The 22,814-nt window shown below is 40.0% G+C and overlaps 1 protein-coding gene across 1 annotated transcript in view; it reads right to left on the bottom strand.

The window, feature by feature from the left end:
* The window catches only part of THSD7B (thrombospondin type 1 domain containing 7B), a 568,319-nt gene that overhangs the window by 441,797 nt on the left and 103,708 nt on the right, over positions 1-22,814 (bottom strand). The window contains exons 4-5 of the mRNA XM_078070024.1: positions 13,375-13,530; positions 3,918-4,115 (exon numbers count right to left, since the gene is read on the bottom strand). Coding sequence (XP_077926150.1) covers positions 3,918-4,115; positions 13,375-13,530 — 354 coding nt within the window. The remainder of the gene's footprint in view (positions 1-3,917; positions 4,116-13,374; positions 13,531-22,814) is intronic.

Below are 22,814 nucleotides of genomic sequence, written 5' to 3'. Positions count from 1 at the left end.
AATAAATCAAAGTAGAGAATGGGTCAAAAGAGACTTCCCACAGAGACAGCTGTAGAAATTCATAAATGACTATTTGGATGTTTGACTACATTCTTAAACCAACCCACAAGTTTTGTGTATCTCAAATTGGTATTTCCAGTCACTTACTGGCTTCAACGTGACAGAGATGTGTATTTTCAAATTTTAAGTCATTTTAAGTTAATGACTTAAACTTCTGGGAAAGAGAAATATGTCTTCCTGGCAGCACAAATGCCCAACAAGACACTGTCAAGAGTCCTACAGAACCCTGATCATGGCTATGTGGAAATCTCTTGGCTCCACAATCTGAATGGGATGTTGACATTTTGCACGATGCTGAATGTTACATATATATATGTAAGTTACCCTTGCAAATTAGCAGGCTTCTAGCCTGATGAGACTTCATACCAGTTTTTGTTTTTGTTTTTTTCAACCAAAACGAAGATATTTCTTTTGGTCTTATCCACTTAACTCTAAATAAAGTCTGAAATAAAGGGCATATACAACAATTAATAAATTCAGATGATGAAAAGAAAACTGTCAAATGTTACAAGAAAAATATTCACAGCCGATTTATTAAATATATCTCAACCTTCTTCTTTCTCTCTAAGCATTTAAATGAGTGTCAATTCCTGTAGGTATGGAAAGACTACGATAACATGTGGAGAGTCAAAGAGGAGCACTTCTCTGCTAAACTTCTATCATAAATCATCCAGAATTTCACAGAAACTGAATTGCAAAATGTGCAACCAGACTACATTTTCAATTTCTCACTAGACAAAGACTGCTTCAGCTACCAGGAGGCCAGCATGTTCTCATAAGCATGACCCTTGCTGATATCCCACAAATGATTAGGGAGCCATTCAGGTATGTAAAAACCACAAAGACTTCATGGAACTGATATGAACCAGTAGTAATTTCTATTTCTCCCCACAGAAATTGAGAGTGTAGGTCAATGTTGAAAATTAGTCCTTTCATAGGAATAAGACAAACAAACAAACCAACTCTAGAAGTGCTCTACAATGGTAAAATTGATACCTCTGAAAAAAAGGATTCTATATCCATTTTCAGTGGCTGAGGAAGTGTGGGGGGAGGAGGGGCAGTTTCCCCACACCACACCACGGAACTCTCCAACACCAGCTGGGTGTCCTAATATTCAACTCAATTCTGACACTACCTAGAAGTAGTATCTGATTCCACAGGTAAAAGGCTCAGTCCTATAAGACTGCCCTCCACTTCCGAGGCCAACTGTAAGCCCAGGTGAGCTATGCTTCTAACCAACCAGCTACAAATCGGAGGTTCCAACACCCCTCTCTAACTGAGGATGCCAATTGCAAGTCCACATTAAAACATTAAAAATGGTTACCTGTACTTCAGACCAATGGGCTATAAATCAGAGGTTCCCACAACCCCCTCCTTGGCTTTGATTAATTTGCCAGAGTGGCTCACAGAATTCAGGAAACGTGTTTTACTTAGTAGATGACCAGTTTATTGTGAAAGGATGTAACTCAGGAACAGCCAGATAGAAGAGATGCATAGGTATAGGGAAAGGGCACAGGGTTTCTACCCACCATGTTCTCCAAATCTCCAAGTGTTCACCAACCTGGAAGCTCTCTGGGCCCCCAATCCTTTTGGGTTTTTATGGAGGCTTCTTTCCATATGTATGATTGATTAAATCATTGGTCATTGGTGTTGGATTCAACCTCTAGCCCTTCTCCCCTACCTGGAAATCATTTGGAAACCATTTGGTTGGGTTCCTCTGGCAACCAGCTCCCATCCTTAGGTGCTTCCCACAAATCACCTCATTAACATAAACCCAGTTGTGGAGGAAGGCAGCTTGTTAGGCCTGTTATGAACAACAACACACCTATTCCTTTTCTTTTCTTTTTTTTTTGTTTTTTTGTTTTTTTGAGTCACAACACACCCATTTCACCTATCTGGAAGCAATTTCAGCAACTGAGGGCAAGAGAACAAATGTAACCAAAGATGCTGCCATTGCTCTTATTGCTCAGAAAGTTCCAAGAGTTTTAGCAGCTCTGTGCCAGAAATGGGAAGAATATTTATTTCTAATTATAGATCACAAGGTAACCCTCTGCAATACTATAGAAGGCACAGAACAAACTGTGAAAAAGTCCTCAGCCCTATAGACATAATATATCATGACAAGCCTCTAATATCTGCTATGAGATGACAAAGCCTGACAGTCATTTTTCATTAGGACTCAACCATACAAATGATTTTCTTGTTTCCACAGCGGGAGGTTGGGAGGAAGAAGTAGTATGGTTATTCTAATACTCATTATTCTTTTCATATTTTGTAAGAATGCTCTTTGCACAGTTCCCCCAGGGCAGAGAACAGTAATAAATGTGCATTATAAGTAAAATAAGCTTATACCTTATTTTGAATGGTTATGTGCCAGACACTTCACTAATCACTTTTATATAACCAATTTAACTCTCACAATCTGAGAGTGAAAAGTAGGTTTTATTACCCCCATTTTAAAGCCGAGGGAAAGGATGCTTCCACAAGTTAATTAATTTTTCTGAGATTGTCTAGCAGGTGAGTAGCAGACTTGAAATTCCAGCCTGGCTGACTTTAGACTCCAGGTTCAAACCTTTATACTATTCTTCCTGAATTCAAAGAAAAGCAACACAAAAGTGACCTTATTTGCCTCTGTTAATAAATTATACATATATTACCACAATTCAAAAATTATTTGGTAATATTAGAAGCCACTATTAGTTGTAACTACTCAGTCAAAAAGGATGTAGCTAATACAATATGTTGTTGACCTCTATTTAATTAAACAAATACCTTTCATGAGATAACTGATTACATTGCTTGATAATGTATATATCTGTCCAATTATGGCAGTGGTTAAAAAGAAAGAAGAACTGATAAAAAGAAGGAAGAAATAAAGAAGAGGGAGGAAGAAAGAAAGGAAGAAAGTGAGAGAGAAAAGGGCATGGAGGGAGTGAAAGAGGGAAAGTGAGAAAGGGGGGTCATGGGGGAGACAAGAAGGAGGGAAAAAAGGAAACCATTGCTGAATGTCAATCCCATGTGGAAGCCACTCTGAATAGCCACTCTGAATCCACTTTGTAATTTCCTTGGGTTCTACGGATTACACTTCACTTCATAAGTCAAAACATTTCACTCCACACACCAAGAGCATTATAAATGGGATAGACACACTTGATATTCTTCCAAGAGACTGATTTTTTTTCTAAACTATAAGATAAAGGTTTAAAATGTCACTTTTCTCATTCCCATGTAACTTACATATTTTCTAAATCACCCTTCATTTCAAACAACCCATTGTACTAGAAGCTTGGCAATGAAGGAAAGACACCACCTTTAACAGTTTTGTAAATCTTGACAATTTATATGTAAAAATGGTTCCTTAGGAATGTCAGTATTATGTCTAGAACTGATTCTGGTCAAATGTTATATAAATGAAAAGATCTGGTATTTTTTTTTTCTTTAACTTGGAGAGAATTGCAGCCTTGAAATCTTTACAAGGTATAGTATTTGTTAATAATATATAAAAGCATGTTACATATCGACCTCAAAAAAGGTAAATAAAACTTATTTGGTATTGATAAGTTGAAGACTACCCAGAGGAATTCTGTATGCTCTGTCTTGATAAATTGAAAACTGCGGAGAAAGCTCTAGGTTCACTGTATTGCATTTAGGAATAATCATATAGTTTTCTTTCGGAGTATGTGGCCTTATAATAAGTCAAGGCAAAAGCTTACCTTGCAGCAATGTGGCATCTGACTTAAATGTAAGTATTCAAAGGTAGGAAAGCTGTGTTTCTCTCCCTTGGGAGAATGACCTGTTAGAGAGCAGTCACGTCATAGGGCAGATATCACTTAGCAACACATTTCTTTGCCACATACCTCGGTCATTCTGGCAGATGGCCTTCAGGATGCGATGCCCCAGGCCACATTTTCCATGATCAGGGATACAGATCCCTTCAGACGCCAGCCATCGGTAACACATTGGATCCTCACAAGGAACAGACTCCACCAAATGAGGGCAGTGGCCTGCCGGCCCTGTGGATTCCATGAGAACACGGCGCCGTCTCAGTCTAAACCCTGAAAGGAAAGAAAAACAAAAGTTTCACAGGATTCCATCTTTAACCAACAGAAGAAAAACAGCAGCAACTAGAAAAGAGATGAAACTTTTATTTCATTCTCTATAGTTCTAAAAGGTGTATTATTTTAAGGTGTTTTCTACTATGGAAAATGGCAGGGGGATACGAAAAGAAAGGGAAAGAAAATGGACAAGAACTAGAGCAGAAAATCTGTCCTCCAAGACTTAACAACCTTAGAGAGGCCACACATAATCAAACGGAGTAGTAAGTAGCTTATGCCCAATGGCCTCCATAAACCATTAGAAGTAAATGAAGACTCTCAGAAAGAGCCTCAACATAGATAAATCCACATTTTATTTTTTTCTGTTGTTTTTGACATTCTGATTACTCCGCATTAGCTGAAATGCATCTCCATTTTGGCATATCCTTGGTAACTAAGAAATTCACAGCGTTATGCCCTGGGATTTCCCTGCCTCCCTTCCCTGAGATTTCCAGGTCAGCCTGCTCTATGAGGACAGTACCTCTTTGGACCACATTCCCCACCTTGGCTCGACATGCGTCCCTGGACTATTATTCAGTTAAAATAAATGTAATGTGGGACTAGGGCCCAGTGCCTGACTATAATAAGGATATAAATGGGCCTTACACACTACGAGCTTACAGAGCCACAAAGTCAGTGTTGCAAGAGTCAAGCAGGTACAAATTGAGGGAAACGAGTCAACCATACAACTGCGGAGGGTGCTGAGGTGTGCGGTGAAGTGGAGGGTTGCTCTAAAACAGCTTTTGTGGACTGTTGCCATGAGGGAATGTGGACTCTCTGTTAACTAATCTTCTAATTTTTGTCCAAGAAGACGAAATTCCAAGTTGTGTTTTGTTTTTATATGATATCTCTCCATGTTTAACTAACTTATCTTTTTAAAAAACAAAGTGGCCTAAAAGAAAAAAAAAAGCGACTGAGAACTAGATACGACCCTTTAGTCTGTGAGTTTTCTATCTCTGGCCCTTACGACACATCACTTTCGAAGGCTATGCCTGCCTTCCATGGATCTCATATTTTACTTCCATTCTCTAATGCACCAAATTCTGTTTACCAGTTTAATTCCTTTAATTCCTTTTATTTTTAACAAAACTGATCTTATTGGGTGATAACATTTTAAGGAATTATTCACTTATTCCTCTGGGTAGTTCAAGGAGAGACAGACAGACATACTGACAGATAGACTGTGATAGGAAAATAGAGAGTATGAGAACACCGAATTCCCAGCATGAGAGTTAGATACCCCCACTACCCTTCCCACAAGAGGCGGGGAGAAGGACAAATTAGGGAGCATGAGAGGTAACAAAGCCAGGTATAACTCTCTCCCAGATTTCCCGAAGCCATGCCTATCTTCCCACCAATAGTAATGAAATGAAAAGGTTCTAAAGCTCAAGGCGTAGTTGGCAAAAGACGGGCTCCTGGAAAACCGCACAGCCCAGGAGGTTTGAACTAATGGACACATGGTTTTAGGCCACAAGAGGGAGCCGAGCTTCCTTAGAATATTACAGGACTGGACAAGGATTTTTAGATTAAGTCTCAAGTGTTTTATTTGGGTTTTTTTGGTCCGGGTTAACCTATGAACTCCTTTTTTTTTTTTTTCCTTTTATTTATTTATTTATTTATTTATTTATTTATTTATTTAATTTAGAAAGGGGGAGAGAGAGGGAGAAAAGGGGGGGGCGGCCAGAGGGGGAGGGAGAGAGAGAATCTTAAGCAGGCTCCACACCCAGCACAGAGCCTGACGGGGGCTCGATCTCACAACCCTGAGATCATGACCTCAGCCAAAATCCAGAGTGGGACACTTAACCTACTGACCCAGTCAGGAGCCCCTGAGCTCCTTTTAAGAGGGATTCTTCGATTCTTACGTTGACGATCAGCCACGTGGGGGAAGGCATTCAGCCAATCAGAGACCACATTCATGATCATGGCATTGAAAATATTAAGGTCAGGGACAATTAAAATAATAGATGGCTTCTTCCATACTTCATACCTATAAATCTGTATCATTAATTAGTTAAAACAAAATCTTCAGAAGGTTCAGCTCCCTTCCTGAGCCACCTTCAGAAGAGACACAGGAAACATACAAGGTTTCCAACTACACTTGATAGTCATCCAATTACAATGAGCTCCAAGAGCTCACCGCCACACAACTTGGATGACTTCTATTCTTACATGTAATGTCCATATGCTGCTTATTTACAATCTTATGTTTGTCCTTGTTTAGTTTATCTGTTTGAGCAGGACATAGCATGGGTCTCCATGATTTATAAGTTTTAACAACTGTCTCAGAAACTTGGTCATCTTTGCTGAGGATTCTGGGTGTCCTAGTACCTAGAGCTTAATGCCATTGAGAGGTATGTGCAGTTTCCCTCTATAAATCAAATTGCATCCATCTCATTGTAAATCTATAGAGTACATCTCCTTAGTCAATAAATTCTTCCAGTCTTTCATTTGTGCTGCCCTTGTCCTGACTGTAACTAGGATCAAATCACAGCACAAGCTCAGCATAAAACAAAAACCTTGGAGTCTCTTGTTAGTGCTTAACTTTAATCACACACATGTTCATGCCGGCAATAGACATCAGGCTTCCCCCAGGTGCTTCTGTTCTGAAAGATACACGACTACCAAGTCCACAGTGGCTGGGGCCAGCCAACCACTTACCTTCATTTACCGAATTCCATATTAATCAGATCGTATCATTCAGTAAACATTAACTGCCATATGTAGATCATTGTAATGTACTGTGGGAAGCCACAAGAGGAACAGAAAACAAATCTATTCTTCACAGAACATATAGTCCAACAAGGGGAAAAGGCACATGCATTAATTAAACATCTACCCTATCCCAAGATGGTGCCAGCCACTTTACTTATATTACCCCAAATTAAAAAATCTTCAAAATTATTTTGCAAGTTGTTATTCTCATTTTATGCATGTGAAAACTAAGATCAGACGAGATGTTACTACTGCTCCCAAGGCACATTATTGATTAAATGGATATGTATGAAATTCAGCCAAAGACTTTTTGAGTCATCACCTCTTCATGAGAAAGCATTCAAGTCAGCTCTTGTGTGTGATGTGTTCTAGCCCCACTCCATACAGTGAATCTGCAGGGACTATGCATCATTTCCTCCAAATGAAGGTGGGTGTATGATTGGATAGTGGAATTTTAGGCACGAGGCATCAAGAAGGAGTTTTAATAATCACTTAACGACTATAGATTCAATCCACTTTTAATGAAACTGGTATTTGCAGGATTTTTTTTCTTTTATGAACCCAAAGTTTAGTATATATTCTACTGGCTTACTATATATTCTACTGAATCTTAGAAAAGAGTGAATTGTGGGTTGGGGAGAGAAAAGGGACAAAGCACAAATGGCAGAAGATGGGCCAAAGTTTTTTTTAAATGAAGCCATGGGAAAATTAAAGGAGACATGGGAGGTAAATCTAGGTCTGAGGATTGTACATCCTCAGGTGCTAGTGTCCCCGAAGTGTCCCCATAAGCTTCTACGGAGCTATGTATGGCCAATACTGTGTCTCCATACTAACACCACTGGAACAGGCTTGAAGCAGCAGCTTGCAGGTTGACTGAGGATGACAGAAGCTTATTCCATCTTAGGCATCCATTTGCTCCTCATCTCTGGCAGCCTTGGGCATGGGGTAACAACTTTGAACAAAAGACCCTGAGCACATTGATTCCAACTCTTTAGAAATCAACCACCATTCCTGCAAGTGCAGCATTTTACAGTATCATTATTAGTTTGCACCCTGCTGTGAATACAGAAAATAAGAAAAAGCAATGATAGGGCAATTGTGATTATGAGAACTCTCAACACTTAGAATGAGAAGTAGGCACGCACCCCCACCCCCACTCCTAACACACACAGACATAGAACAAAAAGGAAAAGAAAAAACTATAGCATACATATTTTCTGTAACAAAGCAAAATGATTTTATAGACTTCTCATTAAAAGTGGATCTATGTAGCAGGCAAGGATGGAAAATGGAAATTTTCCCCCACTGTTGTTATATAAGATCTAAAACATGCAGTATTTTCCTGCTTTGGCGTGTTATCTAAATTGATTTGTTTCAGAGCGTAAAAGACTGTCTTTGTAAAGATAGTCATGGCTTCTCAGTTTCAAGATGTCTTTTCCTATGGGGCTTTTAGAACTTTAAATGTGTGACTGGGGGTAAGACCATATTGGGGGTGTTAAGGAACCCGTGATGTCCTACCACATAAGCAGTTACCTATTGTGACACTGTATCGGGAAGCCTCCACCAAATTTTTCTTTAAAACAACTTCTGTAGGCAAGGATGTCTTTCTAGAATATGTCTGAAAGGGACAAGGATGTCATATAAATGTATGTCTCTGTATCAAAAAGAATTTTTAAAAATGTATTATACTTTGTATAGAGTTCACCCATCAGCAATTTTTTCAGGTTATTTCTCTTTCATATATCTCTAATTATAACTCCCTGGGAGTGTATCAAAGATAAAGCAATGAATGATAAAACCTGATCCAATTTAAATTCCTCTGAGATACGTCCTAGCTTCACTTGACAAGTACCAACCTGCTGAGTACTGTTCCCCTTGTCTGCCTATTAGAGACCTGGTGGAAAGTGAGAAGGCTGGGGACAACAGCTGATTTTCTAACGTACTCCAAACGGCTGACAGCCACAAAGCTTACAGGGTTCCTGATTGAAGGGTGCCTGCCTTAAAATAATAGCCATAGTAAGATCATCTCTAGGGTAACTAATTTCTTCTGTTAGGTAATACAACATTAACTGCTTTTCCATCCTCTTCTACTATTTTTTTTTTAAATGTGAACAAAAGGAACATGCCAAAGCAATAACACAGTGACTGGGAAAAAGACTAGTGAAGAGAAAAAAGTAATTATCTCCAACTTTACACATTCATTTTCTTGCTATTGTTTGCCAGTATTTCCCTCAAATCCTCTATCATATATAATAGAGTATAAAATAACTAAGGATATATATATATATATATATATATATATCTCCTAGATTTTTGCTACTAGGTTCACTGCATTTCTTTAGGGTAGGGAATTCAAATGTGAAGCTAAACAGTCCAGTTTACATCCCAGAGTTTTGTGATGTTTAATGCATTAGCTTGTGTATTCTGGCCTCTGTGGAATTCTGAATTACATTTCGTTTGTGTCGGTCAGTGACTCTGGCAGACCCCATGGTAGGACCGTGGGACAGTCTGAGATTGAGAAGATCCCAGACCTCATGCCCGCAAGTCAGTAGAAATAAAAAAGATTACTTACCATCATCGTAACATGCTTGGACTCCTTGTAGGCACAGAATCATTTCCCTAGAGGGAAAACTCCATTCCTTATTTTTTCCAGGAGGGATTAGAGGCAGGTGGTCCTGGCAGATTTTAGCAAGACCTTAAAAATCAAAATCGTCTCTGCTCTGGGAAGCATTTATAAAATGCCGAACTCCCAGACCTGAATAACAATCATTGCTGTGTATAGGCTCTTCGGTCTGGGATTACTTAGTGCCTAGGGCAGGTCATTTAGCCTAAGTACGGGCCCTATAGAACAGAGACTGTTTCTCATCAATCCCAACATGACCCTACACATTTCAGGTGGTTGTGGTAACACTAAGACCTTCAGGTGAGAAGCTTTATTGTCTCCCCCCTTTCCTTCAGCTCCAAAGGCTGAGCCTTTCTTGGAAAAACTTATTGTTTGAGGCAAAAAAACACACATTCCAGTTACCTGCTGCTCGCAAGCTAATCTTAGAACACCCTTCTTTTCTCACACAACTGCAGTCTACTTTCCCTCTCCCTCCAAAGGTGACACACTGGAGCTAAGACAAATCCCATGCCCCATGCCTTATCTCTTACATCCAGGGCAATGACTGGCTCTCAAGACTAATGCGTCCCACTGGCCAATGGGGTGAATGTGGGCAGAGCGCTTCTCTGCTAAGCTTGGCACTGGACTTGCGCCTTGATCCAAATTTCCTTAGGCTACAGAGGGAATCACTAAAGAAGCCCAGTGTTTGAAGGAATACTAGACTAGGGAGACAGGAAACCAGGTTCTTAGTGCTGGCTTGGCCATTATTAAATCCCGGTGGGATTTAGGACAAATGGGCTCACTTCTCTACACTTTAGTTTTGAAGTATTATGAAGTATCATATCCTTGCTGAGCCTAAATACTGATGCAAAGTTTGGCAGTATATTAGTATCTTAGGGCTACCAAAAGAAAATACAGCACTGGGTGATGTAAAACAACAGGATTTTTTTGTCTCACAGTTCTGGATTCTAGAAGCCCAAAATCAAAGCGTCAGTAGAGCCATGCTCCCTCTGAATGTTCCAGGGAAAGACTGCTCCCATGCCTCTCCCTAGCTTCTGGTGGTTGTCGACAATCCTTGGCATTCCTTGGTTTATACACGCATTACTCTAACGTCTGCCTTTGCATAGCATTCTCCTCTGTGTATCTCTGTGTCCAAATTTCCCTCTTTCTATAAGGACATCAGTCACTAGAATAGAGCCTATCTTAATCCATTATGGCCTCATCTTAACTTGAGTCCATCTGCAATAACCCTATTTCCAAATAAGGTCATATTCACATATACAAGGTGTTAGGAATGAAGATTTTTTTTTTTAAGGACACAATTCAACCCACAACAGGTGATGTCTAATGAATGATGGACCAGGGTGAATTTGCAAGAGTTGACCCATACAATAGACGAACAGGGGCGAAGAAAAGGTTTGGCATTGAAGCATCTTGGGCCCAGGGGTCAAGCAGAGGGGTCTGAATGTTGTGAGTTTCCCAGCTGAGTTCCATGGACCAGTTCAGAATTATGTGGAAAAGGAAGATTGAAAGAAAAGTTGAAAGAGCACTTTTCACAAAAGTTTTTGTGAAAATTTGCTCAAGTAACAAAAATTACAACACAGAATGAGGAAGAAAGCATTCTCTGAATTGCTGTAGAAATTCTATGGCCCAGAACAAAGGGGAGAAAGCATTTAATAAATATCTATTAAGTTTAACCTCAGCATTACTTCTACCATCTTGTAGTATCAGCATCTCATATTTCCTTGAGGGAGCCATCCCTTCCTGACTCTCAGTGGTGAGACTTGGCCAGCCTCGTCCCTCTAGTAGTGGACACATGCCTAGGAGTTGGCCAATCAGAGTGACTGGGTCAGGGTTATCACATGAAAGCAGCCAATGAGATTCAATTCCAGGACTCTTCCTGGAAGTATTAAGGAAGACATTTCTTTCTACTTCATCTAGGATCTAAAATCAAAATTACCTCTTTTTTCTTTTTGTGGTGAGAATTTTAAAGATTTACTCTCTTAGCAACTTACAAGTATATAATACAGTATTGTTGATTATACTTCTCATGCTACACATTGGATCCTCAGAACTTAAACTAACCTTATTAACTGGACCATTTGTATCCTTTGATAAACATCTCCCCATTTTCCCCACCACCCAGCCCCTGGTAACCATCACTCTACTCTGTGTTACTATAATTTCAGGTTTTTTAGAATCTACATATAAGTAAGATCATACAATATTTGCCTTTCTCTGACTTATTTCACTTTGTATAATGTCCTCAAGTTTCATCCATGTTGTCACAATGGCAGGGTTTCCATCTTTTTTATGGTTAAATAATATCACTATAAATATGTGAGCGTATGTGTGGGTGCAAGCACATGCACAACGTGTGTATATATCATATTTCCTTTATTCACTTATGCATCAATAGTCACTTAGGTCATTTCCATATCTTTACTATGTGGACAACACTGCAATAAACATGGGGATTCAAACAGTAGATCTTGAATTGGGTTTCTGTCACTTACAACAAAAATTATAAAATAATATGAGGCCCACTTGGCCTGGTTGGGTTCTACAGCTTTGAAAGCAAAGGCAGCACTCAGTATAGCAAAGTTGCATGAGTATCTGTAGCCATGGCCACAGTGGCTGGCAGAGCCTGAGTCCAATCTCCCATGATTTTCTAGACAACAATCTAAATGGATTGGCACAGGTTGAACATAGGAGGGCTGGTTCCAATAACATGTAAGTCACCCTGGGGAGTCTCATATGCAGCTACAGGAGACTTACAAGGTCCAGTTTAATGGGAAATTATTTTTAATAAAAATAATACAAACTATTTCCTAAACTGAAGAGGTTTAGGGGACATTCTGGCTACAAGTCTAATTAAAAAGCAGCACGGGCCTCTTCACTGCACCCCTCCAGGTTCCACTGAGATCCAGTTTTCAATTATTTGATAAAAGAGTTAAAATTAGCTTCTTCCTCCTCAACCTAGACTCCACACACATCTTCTTCTGTCTTAGAATGAAAAGTCAGAATAAAGAGAAAAGCCCAGGGCATGGGTGTGTGAACTTGGACGTGCCCATGTGTGCATGTGAGCAATCTGGGAATTGCTAAACTGTGGGCTTTCAAATGGACACAGAATTAAGTTGAGAGCACCAGCTTTGTAGCATCAAGCACTTGGCCAGGTATTCTTTCTTTGCATGTGATATCTAGGGTTAGTGCTTGGCAAACACAACCTAATTTCTGGAATGTCCTTGAAGCTCATTTCTCTTAGAAAAAGGAATATTTCTTTTTAGCATTGCTACTTAAGGGAACATAGTATCAATACAAACTGAAGGGTCAATGAAAGAGAGGTCAAGGTGTCACCAAAAATGAACTTTTGAATACAAAGATGTGTGTGTAACAGCAAATGAAAGGAAATAAGACTACAGAGGACTACAAAATTAAACAAGCATATAAAGTCTGAAGACTCCACTTTTAGCCCAAAGACATCAAAAAGTAAACAACACACATAAATGCCCCTCGTGAAACTCTGAAATAGAACATCAAATTCAGCATGAGGAAATCTGAAAATAGATAGATAGGCAAAATAGTTGTTTCCTGATGTGATTACAGAAATCACGTCTAATTTCCTCAGTATAACCATTACACATATAAAACATTGTTATACCGTATTTGAGTAATAGTCACGTCACCAGCTATGAACCTAACTGGAAGGTCAATCAAGGTCAGATTCTTGTTTCATGGACATGTCCCCAGCGGCCTCCCAAATAACTGAATGCTCTCAGGCTTGAGCTGGTTATCTACATTTTATAAACAAATATTGTCTTAAGCAGGCTTAATTGGCTACTTAGCTACCAGAATAATTGTGTGTACACTGGAAGTAAATGAAGCAGACACAAACAAGACACTCACCTTTTCTCCCCTGAGGATCACGGCAGTTTTCATGGATGCACAGGCCCCAGGCTGACCAGGAAGATACTATACAGTCTGTAGAGCAAGGGATATTGCAGAGCTGAGAGGCTGAAGGGGCAGGTCCCAAACATAATGTCTTTTTCACAGGTCTAGAGACTAAAGGATAAAAAAAATAAAATAAAATAATGGTCTATGTCACATTCAATGGATACCCCTAGAATTATTAATGTCTTTATTTATGTGCCTACCTTACCCACATCGCCTTTCTGGTTAAAGAGTATATACAGGGGAGGAGCAAAATGGGGGAGGAGTGGGAGACCTGGATTTCGTCTGGTCTCAGGAATTCAGCTGGATAGGGATCAAACCATTCTGAACACCTACAAACTCAACAGGAGATCGAAGAAAAGAAGAGCAACAACTCTCTGAACAGAAAAGTGACCACTTTCTAAGGTAAGCCCTGCGGAGAAGTGAATCCGAGGCGATATTCGGGAGGATAGACGGCGGGGGAGGGGGCCCCATCCGCCGTTTCTGGCAAGTGATAGAGACGTGGAGCACAAAATCAGAACTTTTAGAAGTCTGCTCTGCTGAGGGACGTTGCTCCAGTGGCTAAGCAGGCGGTGGAACCCTTGCTGGGACAGTGTGGTCTCAGGACCCTCGGGGTCACAGAAAGACGGGGGGTGCCTGAGTGCGGCAGAGCTCCCAGGTATCGGAGCCGGGAAGCTGGCTGTAGAGATGGAGCGAGGAGTGGGCTCTCAGCTCGGGGGCTGCCATAAACTGAGATCTGCGGCACAGTCGGCCCACTGCTCCTCCAGCAGGGACCCAACAAGCAGCAGATCCGGGGAGACACCCCTTCCTCCCCCAGGAGGAGTGGCGCAGGAGCGCACCGTTGGGTTTGGAGACTCCACACGGGGTCGGGTGCCAGAGATAGAAACACTCGGTCACAGGCCGGGTGAGCACGGAGTGCGGCTGGAGACTGGGGAGACGGGAGTGATTGACTGCTTTTCTCTGGGGGCGCACTGAGGAGTGGGGCCCCGAGTTCTCGGCTCCTCCGGGGTGGAGATTGGGAGGCCGACATTTTCACTCTCGTCCTCCAAAGCTGGACAGAAAGCTTGCAGGGAACGTAAGCTCCCGAGAGCAAACCCGAGCAGATTACTTAGCCCGGACCGGCAAGGGCGGGGCAATTCCGCCTCCAGCAAAGACATTTGGGAAACACGGCAACAGCCCCTTCACCAGAAGATCAGCAAGAACAGCCAGCCAAGACCAAGTTTACCCATCAATGAGAAAGGCAGAACGCCAGCACTAAGGGAATACTGCACAGAGAATTCATGGCTTTCTTTCCCATGATTCTTTAGTCTTTCAAAGTTAATTTTTTTTTTTTGAATTTTTCTTTTTCCCTTTTTCAACCTACATCTTATCAATCCCTTTTTTAAAAATCTTTTTTATTTTTCATTATTAGAGTCATATTCTATCCCTTCATACTAGTTAACCTTATTTTTGGTATATATCTAAGTTGTTCTCTCTTTAAAATTTTGGGACACAATTTCTTCTAACACACCAAAATACATCCTAAATCTCTAGAATATGGCTTTGTACTAGTCTCCTACCTTATCACATTCTCTCCCCTTTTTTTTTTAATTTCTCTTCTTGCTTTTTTTCAACCAACTTCCTATCTTATAATTCCTTTTATAAAATCTTTTATAATTTTCATCTATACCATAGATGGTCATATTCCATCCCTTCATCCTATTTATCCTTATTTTTGTACATATATAAACTTTTCTTTCTTTAAAATTTTGGGAGGAAGTTGCTTCTAACAGACCAAAATATGCCCAAAATCTAATGCGTGGAACTGATCTATTCACCAGCCTGATCATATCTGACCATATTCTTTTTTTTATCTTTTCCTTTTCCTTTTTTTTTCTTTTTTCTTTCTTTCTCTTTCTTTTCCCCCGGTTTCAGGTCTTTCTGATTTGTTTAGTGTATATTTTTCTGGGGTCGTTGCTACCCTGTTAGCATTTTGTTCTCTCATTCATCTATTCTCTTCTGGACAAAATGACAAGATGTAAAAAATCACCTCAACAAAAAGAACAAGAGGCAGTACCGACTGCCAGGGACCTAATCAATACAGACATTAGTAAGATGTTGGAACTAGAGTTAAGAATGACGATTATAAAGATACTAGCTGGGTTTCAAAAAAGCATGGAAGATATTAGAGAAACCCTTTCTGGAAAAATAAAAGAACTAAAGTCTAACCAAGTCAAAATCAAAATGGCTATTAATGAGGTGCAATCAAAAATGGAGGCTAGGATAAACGAGTCAGAAGAGAGAATTAGTGATATAGAACACCAAATGATGGAAAATAAAGAAGCTGAGAAAAAGAGAGATAAACAACTACTGGATCACGGGGGCAGAATTCGAGAGATAAGTGATACCATAAGACAAAACAATATTAGAATAATTGGGATCCCAGAAGAAGAAGAAAGAGAGAGAGGGGCAGAAGGTATATTGGAGCAAATTATACCAGAGAACTTCCCTAATTTGGGGAAGGAAACAGACATCAAAATCCAGGAGGCACACAGAACCCCCCTCAAAATCAATAAAAATAGGTCAACCCCCCGACATCTAATAGTAAAACTAATGAGTCTCAGAGACAAAGAGAAAATCCTGAAAGCAGCTCAGAAGAAGAGATCTGTAACCTACAATGGTAGAAACATTAGATTGGCAACAGACCTAACCACAGAGACCTGGCAGGCCAGAAAGGACTGGCATGATATATTCAGAGCACTAAATGAGAAAAATATGAAGCCAAGAATATTATATCCAGCTAGGCTGTCATTGAAAATAGAAGGAGAGATAAAAAGCTTCCAGGACAAACAAAAACTAAAGGAATTTGCAAACGCGAAACCAGCCCTACAAGAAATATTGAAAGGGGTCCTCTAAGCAAACAGAGAGCCTAAAAGTAACATAGACCAGAAAGGAACACAGACAATATACAGTAACAGTCACCTTACAGGCAATACAATCGCACTAAATTCATATCTTTCAATAGTTACCCTGAATGTAAATGAGCTAAATGCCCCAATCAAAAGACACAGGCTATCAGATTGGATAAAAAAACGAGACCCATCGATATGCTGTCTGAAAGAGACTCATTTTAGACCCAAAGACACTTCCAGATTGAAAGTGAGGGGGTGGAAAACCATTTACCATGCTAATGGACACCAAAAGAAAGCTGAAGTGGCAATTCTTATATCAGACAAATTAGATTTTAAACCAGAGACTATAATAGGAGATGCGGAAGGACACTATATCATACTTAAAGGGTCTATCCAACAAGAAGATCTAACAATTGTAAATATCTATGACCCAAACATGGGAGCACCACTTATATAAGCCAATTAATAACAAAAGCAAAGAAAACACATCGACAACAATACAATAATAGTGGGGGACTTTAACACCCCCCTCACTGAAATGGACAGATCATCTAAGCAAAAGATCAACAAGGAAATAAAGACTTTAAATGACACACTGGACCAAATGGACTTCACAGATTTATTCAGAACATTCCATCCCAAAGCAACAGAATACACATTCTTCTCTAGTGCCCATGGAATATTCTCCAGAATAGATCACACATCCTAGGTCACAAATCAGGTCTCCACTGGTACCAAAAGATTGGGATCATTCCCTGCCTATTTTCAGACCACAATGCTTTGAAACTAGAACTCAATCGCAAGAGGAAAGTCGGAAAGAACTCAAATACATGGAGGCTAAAGAGCATCCTACTAAAGAATAAATGGGTCAAACAGGAAATTAAAGAAGAATTAAAAAAATTCATGGAAACCAATGAAAATGAAAACACAACTGTTCAAAATCTTTGGGATGCAGCAAAGGCAGTCCTAAGAGGAAAGTATATAGCAATACAAGCCTTTCTCAAGAAACAAGCAAGGTCTCAAATACACAACCTAACCCTATACCTAAAGAAGCTGGAGAAAGAACAGCAAATAAAGTGTAAACCCAACAGGAGAAGAGAAATAATAAATAACAGAGCAGAAATCAATGAAATAGAAATAAAAGAACAGTAGAGCAGATCACGAAACTAAGAGCTGATTCTTGGAAAGAATTAATAAGATTGATAAACCCCTGGCCAGACTTATCAAAAAGAGAAGAGAAAGGGCCCAAATAAATAAAATCATGAATGAAAGAGAAGAGGTCACAACCAACACCAAAGAAATACAAACAACTCTAAGAACATATTATGAGCAACTATATGCCAGCAAATTAGATAATCTGGAAGAAATGGATGCATCCTAGAGAGGTATCAACTACCAAAACTGAACCAGGAAGAAATAGAAAACCTGAACAGACCTATAACCACTAAGGAAATTGAAGCAGTAATCAAGAATCTCCCAACAAACAAGAGCCCAGGGCCAGACAGCTTCCCAGGGGAATTCTACCAAACATTTAAAGAAGAATTAATACCTATTCTTCTGAAACTGTTCCAAAAAATAGAAATGGAAGGAAAACTTCCAAACTCGTTTTATGAGGCCACCATTACCTTGATCCCAAAATCAAAGACCCCATCAAAAAGGAGAATTACAGACCAATATCTCTGATGAACAGGGATGCAAAATTCTAACCAAAATACTAGCCAATAGGATCCAACAGTACATTAAAAGGATTATTCACCATGACCAAGTGGGATTTATTCCTGGGCTGCAAGGTTGGTTCAATATCTGCAAATCAATCAATGTGATACAATATATTAATAAAAGAAAGAACAAGAACCATATGATCCTCTCAATAGATGCAGAAAAAGCATTTGACAAAGTACAGCATCCTTTCTTGATCAAAACTCTTCAGAATATAGGGATAGAGGGTACATACCTCAATATCATAAAAGCCATCTATGAAAAACCCACAGTCAAAATCATTCTCAATGCTGAAAAACTGAGAGCTTTTCCCCTAAGGTCAGGAACATGGCAGGGATGTCCACTATCACCACTGCTTTTCAACATAGGTTTAGAAGTCCTAGCCACAGCAATCAGACAACAAAAAGAAAAGGTATCTGAATCGGCAAAGAAGAAGTCAAACTCTCACTCTTTGCAGATGATATGATACTTTATGTGGAAAACCCAAAAGACCCCACCCCAAAGTGCTAGAACCCATACAGGAATTCAGTAAAGTGGCAGGATATAAAATCAATGCACAGAAATCAGTGGCATTCCTCTACACCAACAAGACAGAAGAAATAGAAATTAAGGAGTTGATCCCATTTACAATTGCACCCAAAACCATAAGATACCTAGGAATAAATCTAACCAAAGGGGCAAAGAATCTATACTCAGAAAACTATAAAATACTCATGAAATAAATGGAGGAAGACACAAAGAAATGGAAAAACGTTCCATGCTCATGGATTGGAAGGACAAATACCGTGAAGATGTCAATGCTACCTAGAGCAATCTACACATTCAGTGCAATCCCTATCAAAATACCATCCACTTTTTTCAAAGAAATGGAACAAATAATCCTAAAATTTGTATGGAACCAGAGAAGACCCCGAATAGCCAGAGGAATGTTGAAAAAGAAAAGCAAAGCTGGTGGCATCACAATCCTGGACTTCCAGCTCTATTACAAAGCTGTCACCATCAAGACAGTATGGTACTGGCACAAAAACAGACACAGAGATCAATGGGACAGAATAGAGAGCCCAGAAATGGACCCTCAACTCTATGGTCAATTAATCTTCGACAAAGCAGGAAAGAATGTCCAATGGAAAAAAGACAGTCTCTTCAACAAATGGTGTTGGGAAAATTGGACAGCCACATGCAGAAGAATGAAACTGGACCATTTCCTTACACCACACACAAAAATAGACTCCAAATGGTTGAAAGACCTAAATGTGAGACAGGAATCCATCAAAATCCTAAAGGAGAACACAAGCAGCAACCTCTTCAACCTCAGCCACAGCAACTTCTTCCTAGAAACATTGCCAAAGGCAAGGGAAGCAAGGGCAAAAATGAACTACTGGGACTTCATCCAGATAAAAAGCTTTTGCACAGCAAAAGAAACAGTCAACAAAACCAAAAGACAGATGACAGAATGGGAGAAGATATTTGCAAATGACCTATCAGATAAAGGGCTAGTATCCAAAATCTATAAAGAGCTTATCAAACTCAACACCCAAAGAACAAAGAATCCAATCAAGAAATGGGCAGAAGACACGAACAGACATTTTTCCAAAAAAGACATCCAGATGGCCAACAGACACATGAAAAAGTGCTCAATATCGCTTGGCATCAGGGAAATCCAAATCAAAACCTCAAAGAGATACCACCTCACACCAGTCAGAATGGCTAAAATTAAAAACGACAGATGTTGGTGGGGATGCAGAGAAAGGGGAACCCTCCTACACTGTTGGTGGGAATGCAAGCTGGTACAGCCACTCTGGAAAACAGTATGGAGGCTCCTCAAAAAGTTGAAAATAGAGCTACCCTACGATCCAGCAATTGCACTACTAGGTATTTACCCCAAAGATACAAATGTAGGGATCTAAAGGGGTACGTGCACCCCGATGTTTACAGCAGCAAAGTCCACAATAGCCAAACTATGGAAAGAGCCAAGATGTCCATCAACAGATGAATGGATAAAGAAGAGGTGGTATATATATACAATGGAATATTATGCAGCCATCAAAAGGAATGAAATCTTGCCATTTGCAATGACATGGATGGAACTGGAGGGTATTATGCTGAGCAAAATAAGTCAATCAGAGAAAGACATGTATCATATGATCTCACTGATATGAGGAATTCTTAATCTCAGGAAACAAACTGAGGGTTGCTGGAGTGGTGGGGGGTGGGAGGGTTCGGGTGGCTAGGTGATAGACATTGGGGAGGGTATGTGCTATGGTGAGCGCTGTGAATTTTGTAAGACTGATGAGTCACAGACCTGTACCTCTGAAACAAATAATACATTATATGTTAAAAAAAAAAGAAGATAGTAGGAAGGGAAAAATGAAGGGGGGGAAATTGGAGGGGGAGACAAACCATGAGAGACTATGGACTCTGAGAAACAAAATGAGGGTTCAAGAGGGGAGGGGGGTCGGGGGATGGGTTAGCCTGGTGATGGGTATTAAAGAGGGCATGTACTGAATGGCACTGGGTGTTATACACAAACAATGAATCATGGAACACTACATCAAAAACTAATGTTGTAATGTATGGTGATTAACATAACATAATAAAGAAATGAATAAATATTTTGAGTAAGAAAAAAATAAAAAAATAAAAAATATGTAAAAAAATAAAGAGTATATACCAAAAAAAACATAAACACTCTCTAATACTTGCTTATCTCTATACTATTAACATTTTGGGTGAGAAAAGGTAAAAAAAAAAAAAAAGACAGCAACAAAGGGCATGCACTTGAGTTTCCTGCTTCACAGAGTATTCCCTGGGAATTCAAGAGAGGACTAGAAAAAATATAGATACAAATTATCTAGAGTTATGATTTTAAAAAAAAAATGGCTTTGTGAAGTTTCAAGATGAGTCAATCTTGACTATATAAATGACTAGGTTGCTGCGAAAAAATCAAAATCGAACCCCTGAGGTGGGTGTTTAGCATAACCAATCTACTGCTGTTACTCCCCTGAGCGGTGGAGCTCTCAAAGACACAGAAGAAAAAATGTTCTTAGAAAAGAAGAAAAATCAGGATCTGTGACTGCAGAATTAGCCCTTTGAAGTCACTTTCATTAGTGAGGCTTTCCAGAAGCACAAGGAATGTCCGAGAAGCCATGGGTGACACCGAATTAGGAGCCTTCCAGCCCTTCTTGGTGCACCTGCACCCAGATTGCGCCCAGAACTGGGTCACTTCAGGATGCAGTGACCATCTGGCCATGAGTGGCACTCACCAAGTGCCTTCTCCATGCAGATCTACTCTGGGCACCATGAAAATACACAGATGAAGGAGATGAGATCCTGATTCTCATGGAGATTATAACAGGATAGGAGTTAAGACAGAAATGACACAATAAAAGAAGAGCCAAGGGGCTCCTGGGTGGCTCAGTCGTTAAGCGGTTGCCTTTGGCTCAGGTCATGATCTCAGGGTCCTGGGATCGAGCCCCGCATTGGGCTCCCTGCTCAGCGGGAAGCCTGCTTCTCCCTCTCCCATTCCCCCTGCTTATGTTCCTTCTCTCACTGTCTCTCTCTCAAATAAATAAATAAATAAATAAATCTTTAAAAAAATAAAAAATAAAAAAAATAAAAGAAGAGCCAAATGCAAAACCATGTTTGCGCCGAGTGAGCCCACACTACAGTGGTATTGGAGCAGTTCAGAGCTTGTGAACAAATGGTTTAAATTCAGACGGTTTTATCTTATGAACTGGCTTGTACTATTGTCTAAATATTTCCCATATGTCATGTCCACCCCACTAAGCAGATTAGAAGTGCTTCAAAGACAAAGACGAGTGTGACAGGGCTGGTGGTAAATCACACCATCTACTTTGCTTCTTCACTCTTTACATGGATGTCAGTTAAATCTGGTAAAGACGGCAATAAATTGCAGCTCTGACCAGCAGGGAAACAAAAGCAAAAAAATATATATATATATACTGTTTTCAAGAAGTTGTAGCCCACAGGGGAAGAAGTGTTCCTAATGAACAGTAGGGCAGCTTGAGGTGCTTATGAGGGCGAACGGGAAAAACAAAAGGTCATGAAGAATAATGTTTTGTTTGCAACTAATTCTTGTATATTTTGCCAAAAGGATTTGACCTGACTTAAAATAAAAGACAGGGGTAAAGCAAGATGGTCAGTGTAAATGTCAAAGTTCACAAGCCATGTGGAGGAGGCAGGGACATGAAGACAGAATAGATACTGAGGCTGATTGAGGGGTTACCTGGGGAGGCTGAGGAGAGGTGGTGATCAGAGATTGTGTTGGCCAGAACGACAGTGAGATGTGGGTTTGGAGTGACTGGGACTGGGAGGTACATATGACACTGGTGGATTGTGGATAAAGAATACCCTGTGATATACTTCAATAAGATGAAAACAAAGGAAGAAGAAGGAAAAGGCCACCCACCCCCACCACCACCATGACCACCACCTGTGATTTGGGGAAGGGGCCTGTGGTTCCTTCCCCAGGAGTGAGCAAGAGAAGACACACAAGACTGCTATTCACTGAATACATTATGCATTCATTCCAAAACCATTAGCACCCACTTTAAATCAGACCTTCTTGGATGGTGTCTGCTTTCAAGGAGCTCTCAATCAAGAAGGGTAAGTCAAGTAGCACATTAACAAAATTGATGGAAAGTGATGCTTCAGAGCTTCGCTGGAATGGAAAGCTGTACAGCCAGAGGTCTTAAGACAGAAGTGCCTTTGGGTCGGGGCCCATGCTTGTTAGCATGTGTTCTCACGAACTCTAATGTTAGTTTC

This window comes from Halichoerus grypus, chromosome 4 (assembly GCF_964656455.1).
Source record: "Halichoerus grypus chromosome 4, mHalGry1.hap1.1, whole genome shotgun sequence".
NCBI lineage: Eukaryota > Metazoa > Chordata > Mammalia > Carnivora > Phocidae > Halichoerus > Halichoerus grypus.
Note: the sequence above shows the minus strand (reverse complement) of the source record. Positions and strands in the feature narration are given on the sequence as shown.